This window comes from Amphiprion ocellaris, chromosome 8 (assembly GCF_022539595.1).
Source record: "Amphiprion ocellaris isolate individual 3 ecotype Okinawa chromosome 8, ASM2253959v1, whole genome shotgun sequence".
NCBI lineage: Eukaryota > Metazoa > Chordata > Actinopteri > Pomacentridae > Amphiprion > Amphiprion ocellaris.
The window spans coordinates 4,235,504-4,261,415 of NC_072773.1; the positions used below are offsets into that span (position 1 = coordinate 4,235,504).

Here is a 25,912-nt window from a genome sequence, read left to right on the forward strand (position 1 = left end):
CCGTTTAAACTGCTCCTACTGCAGTTGACAACACAAAAAAGAAAACTGATCAGTTTATTACTCTGCCAAGGAGCGCGGTGGAGTTAAGTGATGATCAGCATTGATTTGTCTGTCTGTCTGTCTGTTAGCAACATTAATCAAAAACAGACTAACAGATTTGGATGAATTTTTCAGGGAAGGTCAGAAATGACACAAGGACCAAGTGATTAGATTTAGGCAGTGATGCAGCTTATAGTCTGGATCCACGGATTTGTTAAAGATTTCTGTATCATTGCAAGATAGCGGCACGGCGTCACTGTAACTATGACAACAAGTGATGGCTATGCTAGCTGCCTGCTGACGATCACATGATTGTGATTCTACCCCAAATCCACTGCTGTGGACTTATCAGGACTTATCCATCAGAAATGATACAAGGAACAACTGATTAAATTGTGGGGCTGGTTCTGAGTCCCATCAATTCCCACCACCCGCTACATATTTAGGTCACACGATTCGGTATCTGTATATAACGTACACATGCATATGGGGGATTGGACAGCTTTGGTGGAGTACTGCGCTCTCTGAGTGCTTTCCTCTAGTTGGGAAATGCCAAATATCGGCCTCGATAATGGACCAGGTCAATAATCAGTCTATTCCAAGTTTTCACCATGAATTCTTCTACTTGCTTGTCAGTTAAATTAGAATTTAAGCTACACCCTTAGATGTACAAGTGGGTCAAAAGTGAGCCGGTGAAGTTGTTTTCTTGTAATACCTTTGTAATGAAAAGTTTTTATCATTTCATATTCCAGCTATTCCTCAAAAAACATGTTTTTGATATCATTCCATTTAAATGTTCAAGTTACCTTTTATACTTTTAAATAAATTGTAATATTTGTATTACTACCCCAAGCTCTTTATCACTGATAATATCATGCACAAAGTGATGGAGAGCAGCAACAGCTGGAGGAAAAGAGTGGAAAGATGTCTACAACACGGATGGTGACATTCTTTTATTCTGTTCTGTGTAATATTCTTCTTTTTCAATTATCAAAATGTTCAAAATCTGTTATGAAGTGAAAAATAAACATATTTCAAACAAAAATACAATACAAACAATAATACAAATGATTATTTTTCAACAAAATGACAAAAATGGCCTAAAACACATGGATTCTTATCATTTTTGACCCACTTTTGGAAGAGTTTAGGGTCCAATCAATCGTGCATCTAAGGGTTAAGTTTTATAAAATCAGCAAGGAGTCAAAAAAATCACAATTTTGACTAAAATAATCATGATTTTTGCTGTAATCAAGCAACTCTCTTCATCTGTCTTCATGCTTTAAAACACATGTGCCAGTAGATCTAACAGGACACTTATTGGTCTGAGCCGCTGTGGTTTGGTGATAAATTCACTCCAAACCTGCCAAGATGGATTCTCTGGACTCTCATATGAAATAATCTTATAAGAATCCAGCTGCCTCTCAAGGTCGAATACGCAGCGCTTTAAAAGTCTTATTTTACAACCATCTGTCTGTCACTTATGACCCTGCTTCTTCAAAAATCATTTACAGTAAAGCTTGAGAGGAATCCATGAGCTCGTGTTCAAGCGGTGAACCCTGAACGCATCGTTCTGCCTGCATCCAGCCTCCAGCATCCAGCATCCAGCCTCCAGCCTCCAGCATCCAGCCTCCAGCATCCAGCCTCCAGCATCCAGCATCCAGCCTCCAGCATCCAGCATCCAGCATCAAGCATCCAGCATCCAGCCTCCAGCATCCAGAATCCAGCCTCCAGCATCCAGCCTCCAGCATCCAGCCTCCAGCCTCCAGCATCCAGCATCCAGCCTCCAGCCTCCAGCATCCAGCCTCCAGCATCCAGCATCCAGCATCCAGCATCCAGCATCCAGCCTCCAGCCTCCAGCCTCCAGCCTCCAGCCTCCAGCCTCCAGCCTCCAGCCTCCAGCATCCAGCATCCAGCCTCCAGCATCCAGCATCCAGCATCCAGCATCCAGCATCCAGCATCCAGCCTCCAGCATCCAGCATCCAGCCTCCAGCATCCAGCCTCCAGCCTCCAGCATCCAGCATCCAGCCTCCAGCATCCAGCCTCCAGCATCCAGCATTCAGCCTCCAGCATCCAGCCTCCAAGCTCCAGCATCCAGCCTCCAGCCTCCAGCATCCAGCCTCCAGCGTCCAGCGTCCAGCGTCCAGCCTCCAGCGTCCAGCGTCCAGCGTCCAGCATCCAGCCTCCAGCCTCCAGCCTCCAGCGTCCAGCATCCAGCATCCACCATCCAGCCTCCAGCATCCAGCATCCAGCCTCCAGCCTCCAGCATCCAGCCTCCAGCATCCAGCATCCAGCCTCCAGCATCCAGCCTCCAGCATCCAGCCTCCAGCCTCCAGCATCCAGCCTCCAGCATCCAGCCTCCAGCGTCCAGCATCCAGCATCCAGCCTCCAGCCTCCAGCATCCAGCCTCCAGCCTCCAGCATCCAGCCTCCAGCCTCCAGCATCCAGCATCCAGCCTCCAGCATCCAGCATCCAGCCTCCAGCATCCAGCATCCAGCCTCCAGCCTCCAGCATCCAGCATCCAGCCTCCAGCATCCAGCCTCCAGCATCCAGCATCCAGCATCCAGCCTCCAGCATCCAGCATCCAGCATCCAGCCTCCAGCCTCCAGCATCCAGCCTCCAGCATCCAGCATTCAGCCTCCAGCATCCAGCCTCCAAGCTCCAGCATCCAGCCTCCAGCCTCCAGCATCCAGCCTCCAGCGTCCAGCGTCCAGCCTCCAGCGTCCAGCGTCCAGCATCCAGCATCCAGCCTCCAGCCTCCAGCCTCCAGCGTCCAGCATCCAGCATCCACCATCCAGCCTCCAGCATCCAGCCTCCAGCCTCCAGCATCCAGCCTCCAGCATCCAGCCTCCAGCATCCAGCATCCAGCCTCCAGCATCCAGCATCCAGCCTCCAGCCTCCAGCATCCAGCCTCCAGCATCCAGCCTCCAGCATCCAGCCTCCAGCGTCCAGCATCCAGCATCCAGCCTCCAGCCTCCAGCATCCAGCCTCCAGCCTCCAGCATCCAGCCTCCAGCCTCCAGCATCCAGCATCCAGCCTCCAGCATCCAGCATCCAGCCTCCAGCATCCAGCATCCAGCCTCCAGCATCCAGCATCCAGCCTCCAGCATCCAGCCTCCAGCATCCAGCATCCAGCATCCAGCCTCCAGCATCCAGCATCCAGCATCCAGCCTCCAGCATCCAGCATCCAGCATCCAGCATCCAGCCTCCAGCATCCAGCATCCAGCCTCCAGCATCCAGCCTCCAGCATCCAGGATCCAGCCTCCAGCATCCAGCCTCCAGCCTCCAGCATCCAGCCTCCAGCCTCCAGCATCCAGCCGGCCGTGATAAGTTAATTACGGTGGAGATGTGTGGGTTTGAAGAAAGTTTGTCTTCTGCTGCTCAGTGTCACAGAGCTTCATCTCATCCAGCTCTGCAGAAAAAAAAAGACCTGCAGTAATAAGATTTCTGTTCCCGGACCTCGGTGGGGTTTAACTGCAGAGAGCTGCTGCACATAAGACGACTTCAAAGACCTGCAGGAAAATGCTGCAACACGGTTCACAAGACGGAGGTTCAGCAGCGTGTTAATCATGAATCCATTAATACAACTCAAATCTGCATCCTGGGAAAAGTTAAAGCTGCACTAATCAGCATTTTTACAGGAATTATTGCTCAAAAGACTTAAAAAGTGTTATGTGATAGTTTTACATTCATTCTGATGTTTTAGCCTCTTTCAGCTCATTGTTTTATGAAGACAATATGCTCTCATTACTCATTAATTTTGTTTTCTCTTTTCCTTCTTAATAACCCTTACAAAACACAGTGTATTGGTTACATATATAGATCATTTAGTGCCATAACATCCAGTTTTTCTCTCAATTGACCCAAAATTGCAGCTTATTAATGAATCCAGTGTTGAATCCACAAACAGAACTCAAGCCTGCATCATTTTGAAGCACAAATATATCTGTCAGGTCCCAAAATATTAAAGGAAAAGTGGTTAAAGCTGCATTAATCAATTTTTTTGTAGCTTCTTTTAACAAAAAAAAACTTTCTTCAGTCTAAAACTCTTTGATTTATTATTTTCTCATTTCACTAGTTTTCTTCCCTCATCTTTATTAACCCTCTAAAAACACTGTTTAATGGTTCGATAAACTGAGATGAGAAAAACTACAAGCTACCTGTAAAGGAGCATATAAACTTGTTTATGAGCAGTTTTTTTTTATAACTGGAATATTATATGGAACTTTAAAGTTTCTGTGATTATGTTTAAGTTGTGCACAAAGTTATTTTCTGTGAACTGTTCATAATATTTATAGAATTATTAAAGCTGTTGACTGTTATTTTGTTATTCAGGTCAATGGTTAAAATGTTGCATTTAGAAGAGCAACAGAAAGAAAAACCATGAAAAACCTGCAAACTGACATAAACTGAGGGTTCCCTGGTGATGCAGCTGAATTTCTGTTGATTTAAATGAAACTTTTTGAATGAATCACTGAGGAAGCGGCTCATACAGCAGCACAGAAGGTCACTTTCTGTCACATCTCACAGATTTCTGACTGATTTTTCCATCTGTAAAACCACAAACTGTGCATCAGAAGCTGGAGGCTGCATCCTGACAGGTTTTTAACCGAGGAGTCGCTCCTACTAACGGGTAAAAACATGCAGGAGTCTGTAAATGTCTATCAGGGGTTTTATTTTTCAAGTTAAGAAAAGTGCAGAATGCATAAAACAAGTAAATGTCATCAAGTGAAAACACAATTTGCATGGTTGTCATTTCATTTTTTTCCCCCTTTGGAGAAACATTAACACTAAATTAATTAATCCATTACTGGCAGATTAAACTTCAATTTTATTTATATAAACCTTCACTATTTAGTCAAGTGAGCTTTTTTCACATTGCAGTTGCTGTTAAACAAAAATGACTTAATAAGAGAAGAAAAGTTTAGTTTTCCAAGTAACAGTGAAGAGCAGTTAATAAACTGACAGTAAGGAAACAATCCATTCCGATCCTAGGAGTTCTGCTGTGGTAATGATGTTGTTTTGTTCAATTTTTATTTGTTTTCTTTCCTATGGATGTCACTAGAATTGATTCTTTGGTAACAAGTTGATGCCAAAAGTCTGAAAAAACTTTTTCTTACTGAAAGTACCGTAGATGCAGTTTTATCTGGGAATACTGAACAACAACAACATGCTAAATGCAGCAACAGAGGCCTGAACTACAAAGTGGGGTTAGTGGGTTAGCGAGGTATGCTAACATTGAGTCGAAAGTCAGAGTTTTTAGGTTTAACCTGCTAGATCTCCATGGTAACTGATGCTGTGCAGTCAGATCTCCATGGTAGCTGATGCTGTGCAGTCAGATCTCCATGCTAACTGATGCTGTGGAGCTAGATCTCCATGGTAACTGATGCTGTGGAGCTAGATCTCCATGGTAACTGATGCTGTGCAGTCAGATCTCCATGCTAACTGATGCTGTGGAGCTAGATCTCCATGCTAACTGATGCTGTGGAGCTAGATCTCCATGCTAACTGATGCTGTGGAGCTAGATCTCCATGGTAACTGATGCTGTGGAGCTAGATCTCCATGGTAACTGATGCTGTGGAGCTAGATCTCCATGGTAACCGATGCTGTGGAGCTAGATCTCCATGGTAACTGATGCTGTGGAGCTAGATCTCCATGGTAACTGACGCTGTGGAGCTAGATCTCCATGGTAACTGATGCTGTGGAGCTAACCTGTTTCTGTTCAGAGTTTCAGATGTGAATCGTCTGTGAAAAGCGTCTCCCTTTAACCAAATCTTCTCCTCATGATTTTTTATGAGTGATTCAGATTCTCAGCTGAGGGAAAATTTTATTATCTGTAAACATGTTGAGCTGTACGCTACGAAAACCACTGAATGTGATACATCCACTCTGCTTCCATTAAACATATTAACACAAATTATTATTTAGAATTTTGATATTTTCACGACATGATTCGTGGATTTGTCCCGTGCCTGTTGTCAATTCAAGAAGCTAGAAAACACATCGAAAATATGTATTAACGCCATAAAATATGTCTCAAGACTATAAAATACGTCTTAATGTGATCAAATATGTCTTAATACTACAAAATGAGTCTAAAGTTATTTCATATTATCAGTTTGTGGTGAAATCTGTCTTATTAAAGCCGTTGTGACGAGCCTTCATTTTATGTTTAGTGTCATTTCCTTCCCCGTAAACAAGAATTTGCAGCAAATATTTGAACATCTGATCAATATTTTATCGACAAAACTTTCAAATGTGCTTTATAATATGTCTTTTGTCTTTGCTTGATGCTGGTGAAACCTGAGACCCAGTCGGAGCAGGTTTTCCCATCAGGTCTCAACAGAAAAGCATCACAGTGAAGCCGCAAAGCAATCAGACTCACATTCATACTGTCCACAGTGTGTGTGTGTGTGTGTGTGTGTGTGTGTGTGTGTGTGTGTGTGTGTGTGTGTGTGTGTGTGTGTGTGTGTGTGTGTGTGTGTGTGTGTGTGTGTTGTGCAGACACAGCAGGAGTTCAGTACCTGCAGCCTAAAGGATAGACAGTTAAAACGCTGACATTTAACAGGAAGCAGGACACTATATCTCTATATTCTGCTTCTTCCACCTGCTGTCTGAATAAACACTATATGAAAACCCTGTATATTTATAATTAATGAACCAATTACTGGTCTGAGGTCTGCTGACACGCTGACCTTTACCCAGACAGAGAAATGAAACAGGTTTGTGCTTCAGTGAACCAAAGAAAACCTGTAAAAAACACGACTTCTGAACCAGTCAGATGGTCTCAGAGGGAAAAATGTGGACTTTATCTGTGGAGCTGCAGCTTTAGGAGCCTGAATTCATGATCAATCAACATTAAAACCTGCTGTTTGCAGGATATTAAATCATCTGACTGGTGGTTTTACGCTGAAACTGACTGGGAGCAGGACAGTCAGCATGTTCTACATCTCTGAAAGTCTTTTTTGTGGTCATTTTGCAGGTTTTTGTGGTAATTTTGAGTCTCTTTATGTTAATTTTGAGTCAGCTGTGGTGATTTCATCCCTTTTTGTGGTAGTTATTAGTGTCTTTCTGCGGCTACTTTGCATCTAATGTGGTAATTTTAAGTCTTTCTGCAGCAATTTCATGTTATGTCAATGTTAATTTTGTTTTTGTTAATTTTGAGCCTTTTTGTCATAATTTTGGGTCTTGCTGTGGTGAATTCACATCTTTTGTGGTAATTGGAAGTCTTTTTAGTTGTTTTTTAGTCTTTTTGTGGTAAACTCGATTCTCTGTGTTAATTTTTAAGCATTTCTATGGCTATTTTACATCTTTTGTGGTAATTTTGAGCCTTTCTGTCACAATTTTGAGTTTTTCTGTGGTGATTTCACATCGTTTGTGTCAATTTTGAGTCTTTTTGTGGTAAATTTGATTCTCTGTGTTAATTTTTAAGTCTTTCTGTGGCTATTTTACATCTTTTTGTGGTCATTTTGAGTCTCTGTGATAATTTTGAGCAATTTTGTCTTGAATTCACATCTTGTGGTAATTATCATTCACTGTTGTTTTTGCATGTTTTTTGGCTGATTTTGAGTCTTTGTCATAATTTTGAGTATTTTTGAGGTAGTTTTGATTATCTGTGTTGATTTTAAGTCTCTCTGTAGCGATTTTACATCTTTTTGTGGTAATTTTGAGCCTTTCTGTCATTATTTTGAGTTTTTCTGTGGTGAATTCACATCTTTTATGGCAATTTTGAGTCTTTTTGTGATAATTACGATTCTATGTGTTAATTTTGAGTCTTTCTATGGCAATTTCGCATCTTCTTGTGGTAATTTTGAGTCTTTTTGTGGTGAATTCTGAGTCTCTTTATGTTAATTTTGAGTCAGCTATGGTGAATTCACATCTTTTTGTGGTAATTTTGAGCCTTTCTGTGATAAATTCACATCTTTTTGTGGTAGTTTTGAGCCTTTCTGTGGTGAATTCACATCTTTTTGCTGTAATTTTAAGTTTGTCTCTGCTGATTTTGCATCTTTTGTGGCAATTTTGAGTCTTTTTGTGGTCATGTTGATTCTCTGTGTTAATTTTTAAGCATTTCTGTGGCTATTTTACATCTTTTGTGGTAATTTTGAGTCTTTCAGTGTTGTTTTTGCAGGTTTTTTTTCACAGATTTTGAGTGTTTTTGTCATAATTTTGCTTCTTTCTGTGGTGATTCATGTCTTTTTGTTGTAAATTAGGGGATTTTTGAGGTAATTTTGAGTTTTTTATAGTGATTTTGAGTGAAATGTGCTGATATTACAGGCATCTTATCAGTATAGTTCCTCACTGACGGCCTTCTCTCTGCTTCATTCTTCACATTGAGCTGAACAAACCAGTTTTAAACCTGAAGACACACTGAAGAAGCAGCTAAATGCATCTGTATGTCAAGAAGTAATGATGTCGACATTTGTTGTCTTTGATGCCTGTTTTGTGTTTTCAGTGTTGAGAGCCACAAAAATAAAGTCCTCTTCTCTTATTTTTCTGAGTTCTATTATTCTGCTAGACGAGCTCAGGCCTGATGTTTAGATGGAATATGAAACCTGTGCCACAAAGGAACGAGGAGACAAGCAGGGAAACGAGGCAGCGTCGCAGCATTTGATGTGAAATATGTGGGTTAAATTTTGCTGCTAAATTTAACAGCTCGTCTTATCATGAAGGCTGCAGCCACATCCAGACCTTCCCGAGTCTACCGAGGAGATTATCAGACCTGGGAAACCTGAAATTATGCAAATGGATTTCCTTCAGCTTCATTAGAGATGATTTCTTTCTCCTAACGCTGATGCCAAAAATATGCGACTCAGAGACATTATGAGTTTGTAAATTAGCCGTGTAGGAGCCGCTGCAGGTAGATGTTTCATTTAGGGATGTAATCGAGCAGCTTTTTATTATATAAAACCAGTAAAGAGTACACGCCGTCCCCCCGGCACTCAGCTGCTTCACATTATTATGGTCTGTTTGTGGGCTGTGAATGGTGGAGCTTGGTGGCAGATGTGACCGAGGCTCCCTGGGGGCTCCGTCCCTGCTAGCGACGCCTAATACAGTCAGTCGACGGCACATTAAAAGCTAAACGCAGGGATTCAACCCCCCGTGGAAGGAAAACTGGAGCACATTTACAGCACAGCATCTCCTGAGGGATGTACAAGGTGACTTTTACTGAGAAAATGTGCCTCTGCATAGGTTTAAGCAACTTTAAACACCATTAACTCCTCGCTGACGGTGATGTACAAACAGTCTGCATCTCTGGAACTGAAAACCTGCATTTCTACAGCCCCCAGTGGGGATTTGTTTACATCTAAATCTGGCCTGCAGCATCTTCAAGCAGAAAGAAAACGATAGATTTGGAAGCACGAGGCTAAAGTGGGAATACGATGAAGGTCTGCAGCCGGGAGGTTGATGGATATCTAGTTACCGTCCAAACCCCAACAGGATCCTCATGTGTCCTTGTATGCAGTAAAACGTGACTGCTAACAGATCAATCAACCGCTGATTAAGTACGGGGTGTTCTATGTGTGCAGGAAAACCGATTTTATGATGCACAAATGGTCAGAACATGTAGGAATATTTGTCTTGAAGCGTCAGTCGATGATTTTGTCTGTTAGTATGCATCAAAATAACAATGAAACAACTGGGGAACATCCATCCATCCATCATCTAGACAGCGTTTAATACTCATTAGGGTCGTGGAGGGGCTGGAGTCTATCCCAGCTGACACCCTGGACAGGTCATCAGTCCATCACAGGGCTACATGTAGAGACAAACAATCACACTCACATTCACACTTACAGACAATTTAGAGTCACCAATTAACCTGAGCATGTTTTTGGGCTGTAGGAGGAAGCAGGAGAACCCACAGAAAACTCACACATGAACAGGGAGAACATGCAAACTCCATGCAGAAAGATCCCAGAAAGGCCTGGACGTGAACCAGAGATCTTCTAACCATCATACCACTGTGCAGTCCCTGGTAAACATGAGAAATTATAAACACAGGAGCTCATATAATAAGTTACATTCAACTGCGCAGTGATGCACTTGCTAAAGTAGAAAAGCCCTCAGAGAGCGCAGTACTCCGCCAAGGCTGTTCATTCCCCATATGTCATTGTCAGAAATGCAACATTATTTTTTTTTATAAATTCAGATGATCAGATTCAGATGATTGGCTGTTACCGGTGACATGTAACCAATCAGAGAGAGCTTCATGCAGTTGGTGATCATGATGCAGAAAAGTGCAAAAATTGATGTGAATAAAACAGGTGTTAAAAGAATAACTAGAAAAGCACTCAGACAGAGCAGTACTCCACCAGGGTTGTTCATTCCCCGATGTGGCAGCGTCAGAAACGCAGCAGATTTGTTTTTTTTTATAAATGCAGCATTTATTTATTAGTTATTGATGATCAGAAATCACGGTAACATAGAATGGGGTTACGTGATATAGATGTACCCACAAACAAAATGAGCTTGCGCTGAGCGCAGGCATGTGTTATTCATGTTGTACGTTATGTACAGATACCGAATCATGTGACCGAAATATGTAGCGAGCGGCGGGAATTGATGGGACTCAGAAACACCCCCAAAATTTAATCAGTTGTTCCTTGTATCATTTCTCACGGATGAGTCCTGATAAGTCCACAGCATTGGATTTGTAGCAGGATCACAATCATGTGATCATCAGCAGGCAGCTGATGTAGCGTTCACTTGTTGTCATGGTTACAGTGACGCCATGATTATCTCTCAATGATACAGAAATCTTTAACAAATCCGTGGATCCAGACTATAAACAGCGTAACTGCCAAAATCTAATCACTTGGTCCTTGTGTCATTTCTGACCTTCTCTGAAAATTTCATCCAAATCTGTTAGTCTGTTTTTGAGTAATGTTGCTAACAGACAGACAGACAGACAGACCAACGCCAATTGTCACATAACTCCACCACGTTGGCGGAGTAATAAGTCTTTAACCTTGATTTAAAGGAGCTGAGAGTTGCAGCAGACCTGCAGTTTTCCAGAAGTTTGTTCCAGATATGTGGAGCATAAAAACTGAAAGCTGTTTCTCCATTTTTGGTTCTGACTGTGGGGACAGAGAGCAGACCTGAACCAGAAAACCTGAGAACAGTTCATATGTTTAAAGGAGGTCACAGATATGCCTGGGCCCTGAACCATTCAGAGCTCTAGAAACTAACAAAAGTATTTTAAAGTCTATCCTCTGAGAGACCAGAAACCAGTGCAAAGACCTCAAAACTGGAGTGATCGACTTGTTCAGTCTTGGTAAGGACTCCAGCAGCAGCGTTCTGGACCAGCTGAGGTTGTTTTATGGACTTTTTTCAGGCAGAAAAAAGACAAAACTGCCTGATCACAAACACACAGACAGACATTCTTGTTACTATTCTGTAACGTGAACATTCCCGCTGTTTGCAGCCGTCATGAGGAAAAGATGCATTAATTAGTTAAACCTGCTGTGCAGCGACGGCGTGTCTGATGATGAATCTTTAATTCTGCTGATGTTTGTTTGTTTTCCTGCAGCAGCACCTGAAGCAGCTCAGCACAGGACAGATAGGAACATGAGCATAGAAGCACAGTGTTTTTCTGTCAGTCTGAGGTTTTGATCCTGTCTTGTTTCTCCTTCCAGGTTGAATTCTTCCTCTCCGGAGTCAGAACCAGGAAGCTCCATGGGAGTTTTAAGCTCCTCGTTTAATTAAAGGACCTTTCTATAAATGCGAGGAAGTCCTGCAGTTCTCATTTAAATACTTTGGTTAAATTATAAAAGCCCTTTTTTTCTGTCAGAAGGTGGACCCCTGGCCCTTTTGTTTGAAGCTATAAACCTGCTGCTCTAAAGGCTTTCTGTTGGATTATCAGGACTCTGCTGAAGGTCTTTGATCCGGTACCATCTCATCGCTTTTTCACGTTCCTCCACTCTTGACATTGAGGTTTTTTTTGTGGGATTACGTACTAACCCTTGGGACGTCCTCTTCAAGCATCCTTTTTTCTTCAGGAATACAAACTTTACCCGACATAATGGCCCAGCAGAGGAGCAGCAGAGGAGGCTGAAGGGCAGATGGCTGCTGGAAAACACCAACAGCTGGATGAATAAAACATTCGGATGGAGAGGGAGTCGTGACGTCTGGCTGAGGAGTGACTGACTCTCCTCTTTTTTTCTGCTTCTTCTGTTCGCTCTTTGCGCTGCTCCATCCCGTCTTTTATTTCTCTCGAGGACGAAGGAGTCCAAACAAGCCGGCGCCTTCGCTCGTTCCTCCAGAGCTGTGCGATGCTGCGCCCCCTCCTCTCGGCCCTGGAGACATGCCCGTGCAGGAGATGGCGGTGAGTCCTGTCAAGTCCCTGTTCTGGGAGCAGCTGCCCCCCATGCAGCAGCGCCGCGTCTACTGCACCCCCGTCCACCACGACGGCCTCCTCTACGTGCTGGGCGGCTGCAGCGAGACCGGCGCCCCCCTGGACAGCGTGGAGGTCCTGGACGTGGAGAGCCAGACCTGGAGCCAGCTGGCCCCGCTGCCCACCGCCCGGGCGGGGGCCTCGGCCGTGGCGCTGGGGGGCCAGGTGATGGTGCTCGGGGGCATGAACCAGCAGCAGACCCCGCTGGCCTCTGTGGAAATGTACCACCCCGACGAGGGCAAGTGGGAGACCAGGGCCGGCCTGGGGCAGCCGTCCATGGGGGTCACCACCGTGGAGAAAGGTAGGACAGATTTTATACTGCAGAGAGTTCAGCTGTGTGAAAATGTCGTGTAGTTCTCACTTTGAAGAAGATAGAGAAGCAGAGTGGTCTAACCCTGTAGTTTTTCTGAGAAATGGGTTCAAAGTTTGCAAAGTTGCAGAGCGTCACTGCATGAGGAGATTAGTTCATATGGGATGGTGGCTAAATTTAAATCAGGTACCATTTTGGATTTCTTTTTATCTGATCTAACCTAACTAGCAAAACAATCTTCCAGGAGTTTTCTGAGATTCCTCCAGCAAACTCTCCCCTGCAGCTGCTAAAATGATCAAGGTTCTTTAACCCTCATCAGTACTGATGAGGGTTGTCATATTTTTTTATTTGTAAGTTGGATTTTTCAGCCCCTTCAGATAGTTGTCACCCACATAGTTGCCATCACACACACCAAAGCTTATTTGATTCCAACCAGGTTTGTGGTGTATATATAACAAAACATAATTTTGGGGTCCATGCAGATCCCAGTCAGACTCCAGCCGGATTGTGCATCTTTTATTTATATATGTTTGTGTTATGTTGCTCTTGTGATGACTGCTTCAGTTGCGTTGAGTTTCATTTCAATTCAGGAGTTCTTACACTAATAATGTAAGCAATACACGTTTGTAATCATCAATAGTAATTTAACTGTTTCTTTCATATTTGCATCTATTGATGACACACGTTTTAGGAAAATATATATTGAGAGAATATGGACAGGCACAGAAATGTGAAACAGATGAAATACTACTGGGGTCCAGCTGGACCCAAAGTGTACAGATTAATAGGTTTTGTACTGATGAGGATTAAACGTCTCAAGAGTTCCTGAAGATTCTCCTACTTTTACTTTTTCTTCTCCCACAAAATGAAACTGAAGTTGAAGTGTTGCTGTTTTGACTAAGTTTAGGAGTTTCACAGATGGAGCTCAGCATGTTTATTTAACAGGACCTCCAGGGAGAGCTGTGAGTGTTGCAGGAGCTCTGGAAGCAGAGCATCGCTGCACGAGGAGACTGTTTCAGTAGCGATGGTGGCCGAATTTAAATCAGATAGCGTTTTGGATTTTTTTTATATGATCCAACCTAACTAGCAAAACAATCTTCCAGGAGTTTTCCGATATTCTAAGCCTGATAAAGCGATCAATGTTCTTGAAACATCCCAGAGTTCCTTGAGATTCTCCTGCTTTTACTTTTTCTTTCCCCCAAAATGAAACTGAAGTTGAAATGTTGCTCTTTTGACCAGGTTTAGGAGATTCACTGATGGATAAGCATCAGACATGTTTAGATGACCTCCAGGGAGTGTCAGAAGTGTTGCAAAAAAAACCCCTAAAAAGTCCTATTTCATCCCGTACTTCCCATAGGCACAGAGGTCCTATTATCACACTTGAACTTGTTTTATTGCTTTTATCCAGGTTGTTTTCTCCTGAAATTGCAGATTTGTGGATTTCCTGATTCCATCACTTGTTTGGTGTTAACTTCCAAGTTATATGTTATGTCACCTATTGTGTTGGTCTTGAAAGTAGATTAAAGATGAGAAACATTCCTCCTTCTAGAGTCAAATGCGGGGAAATAAAAGGAGAAATTTAATTGCAAGATAATTTAGAGACTGGATTTGTGTTGTAGCACAAAAATGAAAGTGACATTTGAGAGTGAAGGGGCTTATGAGTGGAAACTTTCTTCTATTTTTTGGGCATTTGAGCCGTTCTAGTCAACATTGCAGGAGACAGGAGGTGGTTTGTTCTTCAACAGTCTCCTATGAAGCTAACGTCTTAGTTAATCATTTGAAGTAATTTTTCGTTTGAGATGCAGGACATTGAGATGGATATGCATTTTATTTATGTTGGTTATTTAACTTACACTTGCCACACACACACACACACACTCCCCTCTCTTTCTCTCTTAATTCAATTCAGTGTTTTATTGGCATGAAAATCGGGCTAACGATATTGCCAAAGCATTGAGGATGGTGTAATTAAACAAATGAGGCGGGAAAATGAACAAGCATAGAAAAACAATTAATTAGATGGAAGAAAACAAAATGAAAATGAGGATAAAAGGAACAGGAGAATGGTGTAACTGTAAATATACATACATGTGTGTGTGTGTGTGTGTGTGTGTGTGTGTGTGTGTGTGTGTGTGTGTGCCATATGTCTAATAGGCAATGTCGAAATAGTTGTCTTGTTCTAATTATCTCTCATCTTGGACATACATTTACATACAGGGTGTCCCTACAGTCTGGACACATAGCAAATCTCATTAACTATCATTTTTTTACCTCCACAGATTAAATGTGACTTTGTCAAAAGAAAAAAGAGTTGAACTGGTCCTTCTCATTGGATGTGAAAGTTGGACATATCGAAAGATATGGTTAGGCTTAGGGTTACGGTTTGGGACCTTCTGTTCGTTCCAAAGTCGAGGCTATACCTCAGGGTGACCGGACCTTCTCCATCAGGGCCCCTCGACTTTGGAATGACCAGAAGAACCCACCTGAGGATCTAAGGCTCATAAGGGGTCAACAGATCGCAGATACAGCTTGGGACGAGACCCTGGCAAGCTCTAAAAGTAAAGGAAATCAGTAAAATCTATTCTAATTCTAATGAACAGAGAGCTGGCAGAGGGAAGCTGGGGTAGGTGTGATGTCGTCTGTTAAAACCGGTAAGAAGCTGAGCTGCTGGACAAGTTGGAGGCGACAGAGGAGCTTTACGGGAATGCCAGAAAGGAGGGAGCTACAGTAATCAACGGGAGAAGATGAGTGCATGTACAAGTTTTTCCAGGTCTGGGTGTGAGAGCATCGGCTTAATCTTAGAGATTGTTCTGATTTGAAGCAAGACTGGATAACTTTTTTGATATGCGGAGCAAAACTGAGGTCTGGGTCAAATAAAACGCAGAGGTTTCTGGCAACAAGCTTTAGGTTGGCAGATAATGGACCGTGTTTGTTGGCAGTGAGACTGCTGTGCAGGTTAGGAGGGTTAAAAAGTTATACTTCAGATTTAGATTTGTTTAGTTTAATGTCATTGAGACAATTAAAAACAGCAGCTAGGCCGCCTGGATCAGCAGGTCTCTGCAGAAGAAGTGGTTATGGCTAAAATTCATGCTAGCCCCCAAAAATCACTTCCCTAACCCTAACCCTAACCCTAACCCTAACCCTATCTTTTGAGATGTCCATCCTTCACATCCACTGAGAAGTACCAGTTCAAGTCTTCCTTCTTTCGACAAAGCCATATTTAATCTGTGGGGGGAAAACAAAGATAGTTAATGAGGTTTCCTATGTGTCCAGACTTTAGGGACACCCTCCACTGTACAGTTCAGTAATCAGTTGTTCCTCCTGAACGTCTTACTAATTTATGCATTTCCTAATTAATTCATGCAACCACCACCTAATTTAATGAGCGACCACATTTTACACAGTGCAGATTCAATTATGAATAAAGGAAGTTTTCCTTCACAAACTCAATTAGCAGATGTTTAAAGATTCACGTTAACGTCATAAAGTGTCAGTAGGCAAAACGTCAAACTCTGCATTTTTCCTTACTGTTTGAAACTAGGCCAAATAATCATAACACATCATGACTTGCAAAAAAAAAAAAGACCTCTTCTTGCATCTGTCTGCTGATTTTCTGTGCGTAAATAACTCAATAAAACGGGTATTTTAGCAGGCTCATTAACACGTGCAGCTAAATCCAGAAAAGCAAGACTCAATAATGCAGGTTGGACAGTTCAGTCGACAAAAGTAAAGCAGAGAGAGAAGAGTGTGTGCATTTTATTTAGTTTATGTGAAGAAGAAGGCCCTTTTCATGCCTTTAATGGTGGAAAAGTGGTCGGTAATCCTGTTGTAGGATTCCAAACGTCCCTTTAGGTCCTTCACAGCATCACAGTCTAAGGATATTTTGGTTAATCTACTCTACACATGTTCCTCAGATGCACTTTTATCCTTGTAGGTCATTCTGAATATAGTCTGGCATTTCAGTGCTGCAGAATGGTCTGACTGCACCTCAGTATTATTCTGCTATAGGGCTGAAAAACACTCGGGTTTGTTTGTATTACTTTTAGCCAATCATAATGGTTTCAGGAGGTGTTAAGCCCAGGATGCAGCAACGATGCCCCTGCAAAGTAGTGGCATGGTTAATGGTTTTGGTGGAACATTTGGATGCAGGGACGTTAGCACTACTATTAAAATGGATAATTTACTGGAAAAAGTAGGGTTGCCTTGTTGCACGATCCAAGTCTTTTGCAAAACTTTCCATGTTCAGTTTACAGGTTGCTGCTTGGTTTTGTTGATAACAGTTACATGCAGAAAGCTGCAAGAAATGGCTGGCTTATAGCTGAAATTTACACCTGGTTAGTCAGACTGTCCTCAAAGCTTTTGCAGGCTTGTAAAACAACTCAGCTTTTGCACATTTGATCTGAACCGACATCAGAAAATGACTCTCATGAACACATCTGATGGTGTTGGAAACCTCTAATGAAAGGAGACGTGAGTTTGACACTCTGAAGGATCCCGAATGCTCTGCAAGTGTAGCATCAAACTGAATGTCTGAGCCTCATTGTGCTTCCTGAAAGCTGTAAATCCCACATCTTCCTCACCTTTCTCACCTTTTCATTGTGTGTCATTGTGCTTCCTGTAGTGTCCAGAGCCTTGCCAGTCCCAGTCCCTTAAAAAAAACCTTCATTGTCACAGTGCAATCAATGTGACTTTTTGATTTACCGTTCCTCTAAATCGCCCTCGACAGGTTGGCAAGGTCAGTGAGCATGAATCCTCGTCACAAAGGAGCCTCAGACAGCAGAATAGCCATGGAAGTTTTAACGCTGTAGACTTGACATGCTGACATAACACTTCCAAAGTCCGCTTCCCTTTTTCCCTCTCAGCTGTATTTTTGACCTGCCGACAGATTAAAGTTGCTGTTGCAGTGGGAGTTTGATGAAGAGGTTTTCTACTGAAGATTCCAAATCTATTGCTAATGGTGATATCGATACAAAATGGCTTAGAGGAGGTGCAGTTTCATTCATTATAAAAGGCTCTTTTCTAGCTTATCTACAAACTGTTTTTATTAAAATGACCCTGTGAAAAAAGTATCATTTTGATCTGTGTCCCACATTCTAGTTAAAGGTAAAGCTGTTGAGCCTAAGTAAGACCTTTTGTACTAGAATATGTATTTCAAACACTGTGATGCTAGGAATAAATAATCAGCAGTTGATTTGTTGTAAACACACGGTGTTGCCATCCCATAATCGACCACTTTCCAAGACATTGAAAGTGCTTGAGTTTACAAAAAGTCTTAAAATGTTGAATAGAATAGTTATAATTGTACTTTGAGTTTACAGTAATCTGTGAATGTAGTAGACAGATGAAAAATGCAGATAAATAGAAATGAAACAGACATTTTTGTTGTTTAAGTTCACGTATATGTCTATTCATCCATTTAGTCGACAACCAACATTTATATGAGTTGAAAAGCTTTCATGTCAAATATTGCTGTTTGACAAAAAAAAATACAATTAATCGTTATTAATTAAGTACAAAGCCTGTAATTAATTAGGTCATTTTTTAAAATCATGTCCCACCACTTGTATTAACCTTTATTTAACCAGGAGAAATCCCACTGACATTACAAACCTCTTTTCAAGGGAGCCAAGATAGGCAGCAGCTAATGCAAAACACAGTTACAGTTAAAACACAATTAAAACATGAGCAAAAAACAAATTAAAAAGATCAAACTTACAAGATAATTATGAAAAACAAGTAGGCGTTGTGGAGTCGGCCTCAAGAACTCACAGTTTGGATTTAAAAGTGCTCAATGAGATTAACTCAGTTACTTTCCAGTCTTTCTGCAACATTTTCCATGCAAAAGGTGCAGAGGAAACAAAAACAATCATCAGATTGCGACACCTAGAGCGCATGTAAAATTGATTTGGCTGCAGTTTTTAATAGAACTCAGATGTGTTTTTCAGCCCCGAAAATCTGCTGTAGTGATGACGCTGTAAGGTTCAGAAATGACTGAGAAAATAATATGAATTACAAGCCATGATATTTCAACTCCTATGTACTTCAATGTTCTGTAACTCGGAAAATATTCATAGTATGAAGATAAATTTAGGCACAGCTTTATGAAAAATACTAATATCTCTATGTTTAGCCAAAAGTTGCTCATTATGGCCTCACAGTGGTAGAATTTGGGGATGATTTTTTTAGTTCGAAATTAAAAAAAAAAAGACTTACGGAGTAAAAAAAAGAAGTTCTAATCTAGCCGTTTCCATCTAGAATAGTCATTTATCTTCACTGAAAAAAAATGCTTTTCTTTCAAAAATGAGGACATTTCTAAGTGACCCCAAACTTTTGAACGGTAGTGTAGGCTACATAAAAGATATTCCATCTTCGTTCGACAGTTTTACTTGATTGCAGCGCTCCAATGAAACTCGTTTGTTCTCTTCTCTGATGTTTTTGTTTTTGACCGTACGTTTGCCTCGTCATCTGCTGCAAAAGACTTCATGCAGGCTCATTAAGAACTGATGAAGGAGATTATGCAGCTGCTTTTTCTTCATATTTGTACGACTTTGAAGCAACAAACGCCGTCCTGTGAAGTGCTGGAGTTAATTAATTAGCACCTCATGTTGGGAGAAGCTCCTCCAAGCTTGAAGTGTCTCCTGAGTGGAAGCTGTTGGGTTGTGATTACAGCTCATCGGTGCTGAGATCGATGGCTGCTCAGTAAATACTCCGCCGAAGCGGTCCCAGGATTGTGATTATGTAAATGATCGATAGACTGTAGGCGGGCCTCCATGCACATGTCTGCTGCAATATTTTACACCGTGTGTTTACGTGGCAGAACAGGATTTGAGAGGAACCGTACAGTCTGTCTCTGCCATATAAACAAACTGCACTTAATGCTCATTCCTCAGGCTGCATGTTTGCAAAGACCAAGTTGAGAGAGAAATGATCACATGCCAATAAAAGAGGGGGAATATACTGCTTATCTATGGCCAAAGAAACTCCAGAGGGGTTTGAATGTTTACACTGGGAGCAGAACCAGAACACACACTTGTTGAAAATCTCCTTCCGTCATGCCTCCTGTGTTTACATCTCTGGCTGCCGAGTGCCGACCTAATAAACCGACGAATCGATGTGACCTTTCAAGGTAATAGAGACGGAGCGAGGGAGGATTTCTGTGATGTGCATCTTCATTACATATTCTGTAATTCAGATAGACGGAAAAGAACTAAACACAGGAGATGTGGAGCGTGATGCAGATGAGTTTGATCTTGATTTTTACCAAAACTTATGTTGGTTTGAGAGGATATTAGGAAGAATTTTAGTGCATCTATGAAAGAGCAAATGTGCAGGTTGGACAGTTCAGTCGACAAAAGTAAACCGACAGAGAAGAGTGTGTGCATTTCATTTAGCTTACATGAAGAAGAAGAAGGCCGTTTTCCTGCCTTTAACGGTGGAAGCATGGCCAGTAATCCTGCGTGTGCATGAGCAGATATTTGGCCAAAGAACAATTTTGCAGCGGTTTCCTCATCAATCATTGTTGACGCCATATCAAGAGCAGCAGGGAGAATGAGATCCTCAGCTATTGTATGTGTTTTCTCGCACTTGCTGATTCTGTGTGCAACCGAATAATAAAAATAATAAAAGGACTGCAATGAGGTATATTCAGATAAAACACACATCGTCCTATAAAGCAGCTCTGCATTACATGGTGTCCTCCGCAAGGTTTAATAGTTTTTCAGTAATCAGTTTCTGAAAAGTTTTTATAGATCCACTGATACATATTCGAAGAAATAGTCCGATTTTTTAGCTTAGATTTTATTGTTTTTTGAGAGAAAACTGAAAGTCACACATTAATTCATTTTAAATTAAGGTGATTCCTCCTGTGCCTACAGTTTCTTGCTCTGATAAATGGTGTAATTTTGGAAATTGAAAAACAGAATAAAAACTTCCACACCTGCTTGTAGAAATATTAATAAACAGACTTTGATGAGCTGGTTTGGAGGGTACTGATGTCTTCTAGCTTTTACAAAACTAAAAACACGGCAGCAGTAGTGAAAATAAAGGGCTTAACCTCTTGTGGACATCATTTTTTTTCAAGTATTGTTCATAATAATGATGATAATAAAAAATAATAATAATACAAATTTGAATAATAACAGCAATACTAATAACAACAATGTAAATATAATATACATATAATCTAAATATAAAAAATATATAATAAACATAATAATCACATATTTGATTTTATCCAGTTATTATGTTTTTTGGTTGCTCCTTATCCCAAATAACTAGAAGAAATCTAAAGTGCAAGCCCAACCCAAGCTCAGGTCTTAGGAGGTTAAGACTGTTTAAACTAGTATCATTACTTCTATGATCAGGAATCGCCATATCATGTAAGTTTGCAGCTTATTTTACTGTATGTACAGTATCACCCTGTTTAGAAGTGGAACATCTGTAGTTCTGGAACTGATCCTGGATGGTTTTCTTATGTGTTGTCGGCTAGAAAGGAAAAGGCTGCTTAAGTCTGACTCTTCTATATTTCTGTGTTCCATAAAGGTGAATCAAACCTGAAAAACACTTTAGTAATATTTAATGTTCAGGTCTGATGAAATGCAGTATTTATATTTACCAAAGAGCCCGGTGTTGTAGTGGAACTCCTGCTGTGTTTTCGGGGACAGAAACTAGTGCAGCACAGAAGTCCTTCCATGGAGCCCTGCAGTCAAAACACTTTACTAAGTGGATGCTCACACTCATTAGAGGAATAAAAAACTCCCGTTCGAGCAAAATTTAACTTTAATAGTTCAAACGTTTGGTGAATTTTTCATCTTAGCAACTTTTATGTAAACTCGAAACTATAAAGGAAGAAATAAATCTGAAGAGGGGGGACTTTATAGGTCATTCCAGAGTTGGAGGACATTTGGACCTCAACATTTTTGAAAAATAAACCTTCTTTTTTATAATTTTCTGTTCCATATTCATCAATAATAGGTAATAAACTATCAAAGGCTTGATTGGCTCAGCTTTCACATCAGTGGTAGCATTTTTATTCCATGTTTTCTGTGTTGTTTGCTAACCCTACTCTAATCACAGTAACAGGGTTGCTAATCCATGCTAATGTGATCTTTTTCTCAGCAGTAGAAGCTAGATATTTAGCTGCTGTTACTGCTGACCAAGAGGACAAACTGACTGATGGAAAACAGTCAAGAAAACAGTCCAAAGAATTAGTCTGATCCTGATAATATTAACATTTGATGATGTTAATTCCAGCATATCATGATCGTGATTCACTTTTTTCTTCTTCTTCTACCAGCTAAAAAGGTTATGCTAACAGGGTTGTTGTGGGACACGTATGCATAGGAATTATTGTTTAAAATATGTTGATTAAAGTTCCCACAATTACGAGAAACATCAATGAAAAAAATTATACAAAAAAAAAAAAAGAGTCAGTTTTATTTGAGATTCAGTTTGGTCATCAGGGGGGCGGGACAAGAGAAAAATGACATTTTAATAATAATAATAATAATAAATTTTATTTATAAAGCGCTTTTCCAAAAGCTCAAAGACGCTTAGGGGGAACTCCAGACTTATTAATATTTTCAAACATTCTTGATGCCTAGTTTTTATAGATTTGGTCTCAGGACAAATAAATTTACACAACAACTGCATGTTTTAGTATTTTTTACATAGATTATTTGAAATTTGATGGGTGGGATGGGCTGCACAGTGGTGTAGTGGTTAGCACTTTCGCCTTGCAGCTAAAAGGTCCCTGGTTCGCGTCCCGGCTTTCCCGGGATCTTTCTGCATGGAGTTTGCATGTTCTCCCTGTGCATGCGTGGGTTCTCTCCGGGTACTCCGGCTTCCTCCCACAGTCCAAAAATATGCTGAGGTTAATTGATGATTCTAAATTGCCCGTAGGTGTGAATGTGAGAGTGATTGTTTGTCTCTGTATGTAGCCCTGTGACAGACTGGTGACCTGTCTAGGGTGTCCCCTGCCTTCACCTGAGTCAGCTGGGATAGACTCCAGCCCCCCCATGACCCTAGTGAGGATTAAGAGGTGTATAGATAATGGATGGATGGATGGATGTAAAATGTCCTCCTAGAATGACCCTTGTACTCCTGGTTTGCTGCTTTTTCTCGTGTTTCCAGTCTTCTGTCATTGTAAGGAGAAAGGATTTGTAAATAATCAGCAGTAAATCTTATGGAATTCATGGCGTTAATCTATGAGAGATTACGGCTGGTTTATGTCACCCAGCAGGAACGCTTCATAGCGTTGTTACTAACGGGAGTAAAAACACCCATTTTCCTGTAATACTTGGTAAAATATTACAGCTACTATCCCAGACCAAGTTTCAGAATCTCCACCAGCCTTTTGAGAAGCGATTATGTGGATCTTTGTATACTGTCTAAAACGTTTCGCCTGCAGCTGAATCTGTCCTTCAGGATGTTAAATAAACCTGAAGGTGATGCAACAGTGTTCGGTTTAAACGAGAAGATGTGAGACGTTTTCTTTTACTAGGAAACACTTATTAAACTTGCTCATTTATATGATTTCAACACAACCTGATGAATGCATCCCTTAACACATATCTTGCATAAGAAAAACCGTGTTTTTGTTTCTTTTTCTTCCTGTGTTGTAACTGATGTGATATTTACTGTACATGAGGAACAGAGCAGCCATTTACATGTCAAAGCCTTTGTATGGTTCAAACCAAAGACGTCACGTTTGCGCTGCATGTGCGCTGCAGATCCGGCAGAACTCCCCCTCACTGATCACCTACAGTGTTTACATCCTAGCTGTCAGGGATCGCATGTTAGCATGGATGTGAGTATGGAGTCGGAGTCGGGGCGGACTGTTTACCGTGCCCTGAGCCTGTTTCAGTGTCAGGAATAATCTGCTCTGTGAGTCAACAAAGCAGGCAGAACAGCGCTTTAAGTGCCCATTTAGGACTGTGGTGGTTAAACATGTCGCTTTGTGTGATTTTACAGAGATTTAGTCTGTGCCAAGGTGCTCTTCTGATTATGAGCATCAAGCACAGAATTCCTTATGAGTATCTGGTCTCTGTGTGGAAAAATACATGGATGTCAAAGCTAGAATGTGTGAATATGATGGTGAACACATTAATGACCCATTAGCAGCTGTGTGTATGTGTGCAGTGTGACTGAACGTACATCCCTAGAGTTTAATTCATTCATTTCACTTGCTGCAGATTTTGAAAAGGTGAGAGTTTGTGTCCTTGTACCTGTCAGGAAGCAGAAAGAGTGATGTGTGTGACATTTACCTGTGGTCATGAAACAGAATTCACATCAGGGTGTCTGAGCAGGCTGCCAGGAGTGTGTTTCTACATTGGACGTGGTGTTGTGCACAGAATTGTGAGTGTTTTTACGCCACGAAACGTCTTGCAAGAGCAACCACCAGTCCCGGTCGGCCTTCACCCGGGGAGGTCTACGGGTGAGGACAGGGTGACAAGCTGCAAACTAGTGCACCATGGGAGAGCGGTGTAACAGGCCAGATTAGCCCCTCAGACAAAGTATACCCCGGGGTAGCTGACAGCACCTATGTCAGTTTACGTTGAAGTTACCAGACAACAGCTGAATAAATGTTAACAAGAGAAAAGAAAGAATGGTTCAGTTTTAAACTTGAGACAATTTACGAGAGTCACAGTAATAATAATAATAATAATAATAATAATAATAATAATAATAATAAAATTTAGTTATGAAGCGCTTTCAGTCAAAGTGCTGTACATAGAGATAAAAACATCAGAAATCCACACACATATACAAACATACTGAAACAATAAAAAGGACATCAGTAAAACAAACAATTTAAGACTCATATGTAACAGTAAACAAGTGAGTCTTCAGCTTAGTTTTAAATACATCAATGGAAGATGCCTGCCTGATTTCAACAGGTAGACTTAAATAATGTCGGTGCAAGGAAAGAAAAAGCCCGTTCCCCTACCATCTTTCTACGGACCTTTGGGACACTCAGAAGTCCAATCCCCTGGGAACGGAGACACGAGTGTGGACATACAGGTTCACCAGATTGGACCGGTACAATGGGGCAATTTCATTTACAATTTTGTAGGTTAATAGCAGCACCTTAACGTCTGCTCTAACCTGAACAGGTAGCCAGAGCAGAGAGTCCAGCACTGACGTGATATGCTCGTATCTACTGGCTCTGGTCAGAACATGAGCTGCTGCTTTCTGGACCATCTGCAGACCATGAAGGCTCTTCTCTGGCAAACCTGATAAAAGGACATTACAGTATTCTAACTGTGACGAGACAAAAGCATGAATTAGGACCTCAGCATCCGGAAACGACAGCATCGGTCTAATCTTGGCAATGTTTCTGAGGTGAAAGAAGGCCATTCTGGTCACCTCTTTAATATGGAACTCAGTAACTTAAGTGCAAAAGTAAAAACCAGTGGTGCCGCAATGGTTAAGTTTCTGGACTACTAATCCGAAGGTCAGAGGTTCAAACCTTGATGCGGCCACGCACATAATCACACCTTTCTCAATTCACTAATTTCTGGCACACCGGTAACACTGATGAACACTCCAGCCCAGTAGGTGGCAGTAATGAACCTTAAGTCTGTTTTCCAGCTACGATGAAGACACACAGGACGCACTGAGTGAATCAGCACAAGAAAGTTTGGTGAACAGTGAAGGAAGATGAGACTGCATTGAGCTTGTTGGGAGGAAAGTTTTTAAAAATCTTCCTGATGGCAGCTTGGATTAAAGCCTGATTGTGTGTAAATTGTACAACAAAGAGTTTTCTGATCACCTCAATGCAAGACGTGTTGCTGTTAGCACCAGAGCTAACGTTAGCTACGATGGTCCTGGTGCCAGCAAACAGTGTAGCCATCCCATAATAGACCACTTTTGAAGACACTGAAAGTGCTTGAGTTTACAAAAAGTCTTAAAATGTTGAATATAATCGCTGTAATTGCACTTTGACTTTGCAGTAATCTGTGAATGTAGTAGAAAGATGAAAAATGCAGATAAATAGAAATGAAACAAACATTTTTGCCGTTAAAGTTCACATATACATCTATTCATCGATTCAGTCGACAACCAAAATTTTGTGAGTTGAAAAACTTTGCTGATTGTGTCAAATATTGATATTTGCCAAAAATGCACGTAATTGTAATAAGTAATTACAAAGCCTCTAATTCATTAGAT

General features: G+C 41.4%; 1 protein-coding gene across 1 annotated transcript in view; it reads left to right on the forward strand.

Annotated features, from left to right (window-relative positions):
• Positions 1–25,912, forward strand: part of LOC111579966 (kelch domain-containing protein 8B) — a 269,839-nt gene that overhangs the window by 36,857 nt on the left and 207,070 nt on the right. Inside the window, exon 2 of the mRNA XM_023287512.3 lies at positions 11,675–12,733. Coding sequence (XP_023143280.2) covers positions 12,343–12,733 — 391 coding nt within the window. The 5' untranslated portion in view covers positions 11,675–12,342. The remainder of the gene's footprint in view (positions 1–11,674; positions 12,734–25,912) is intronic.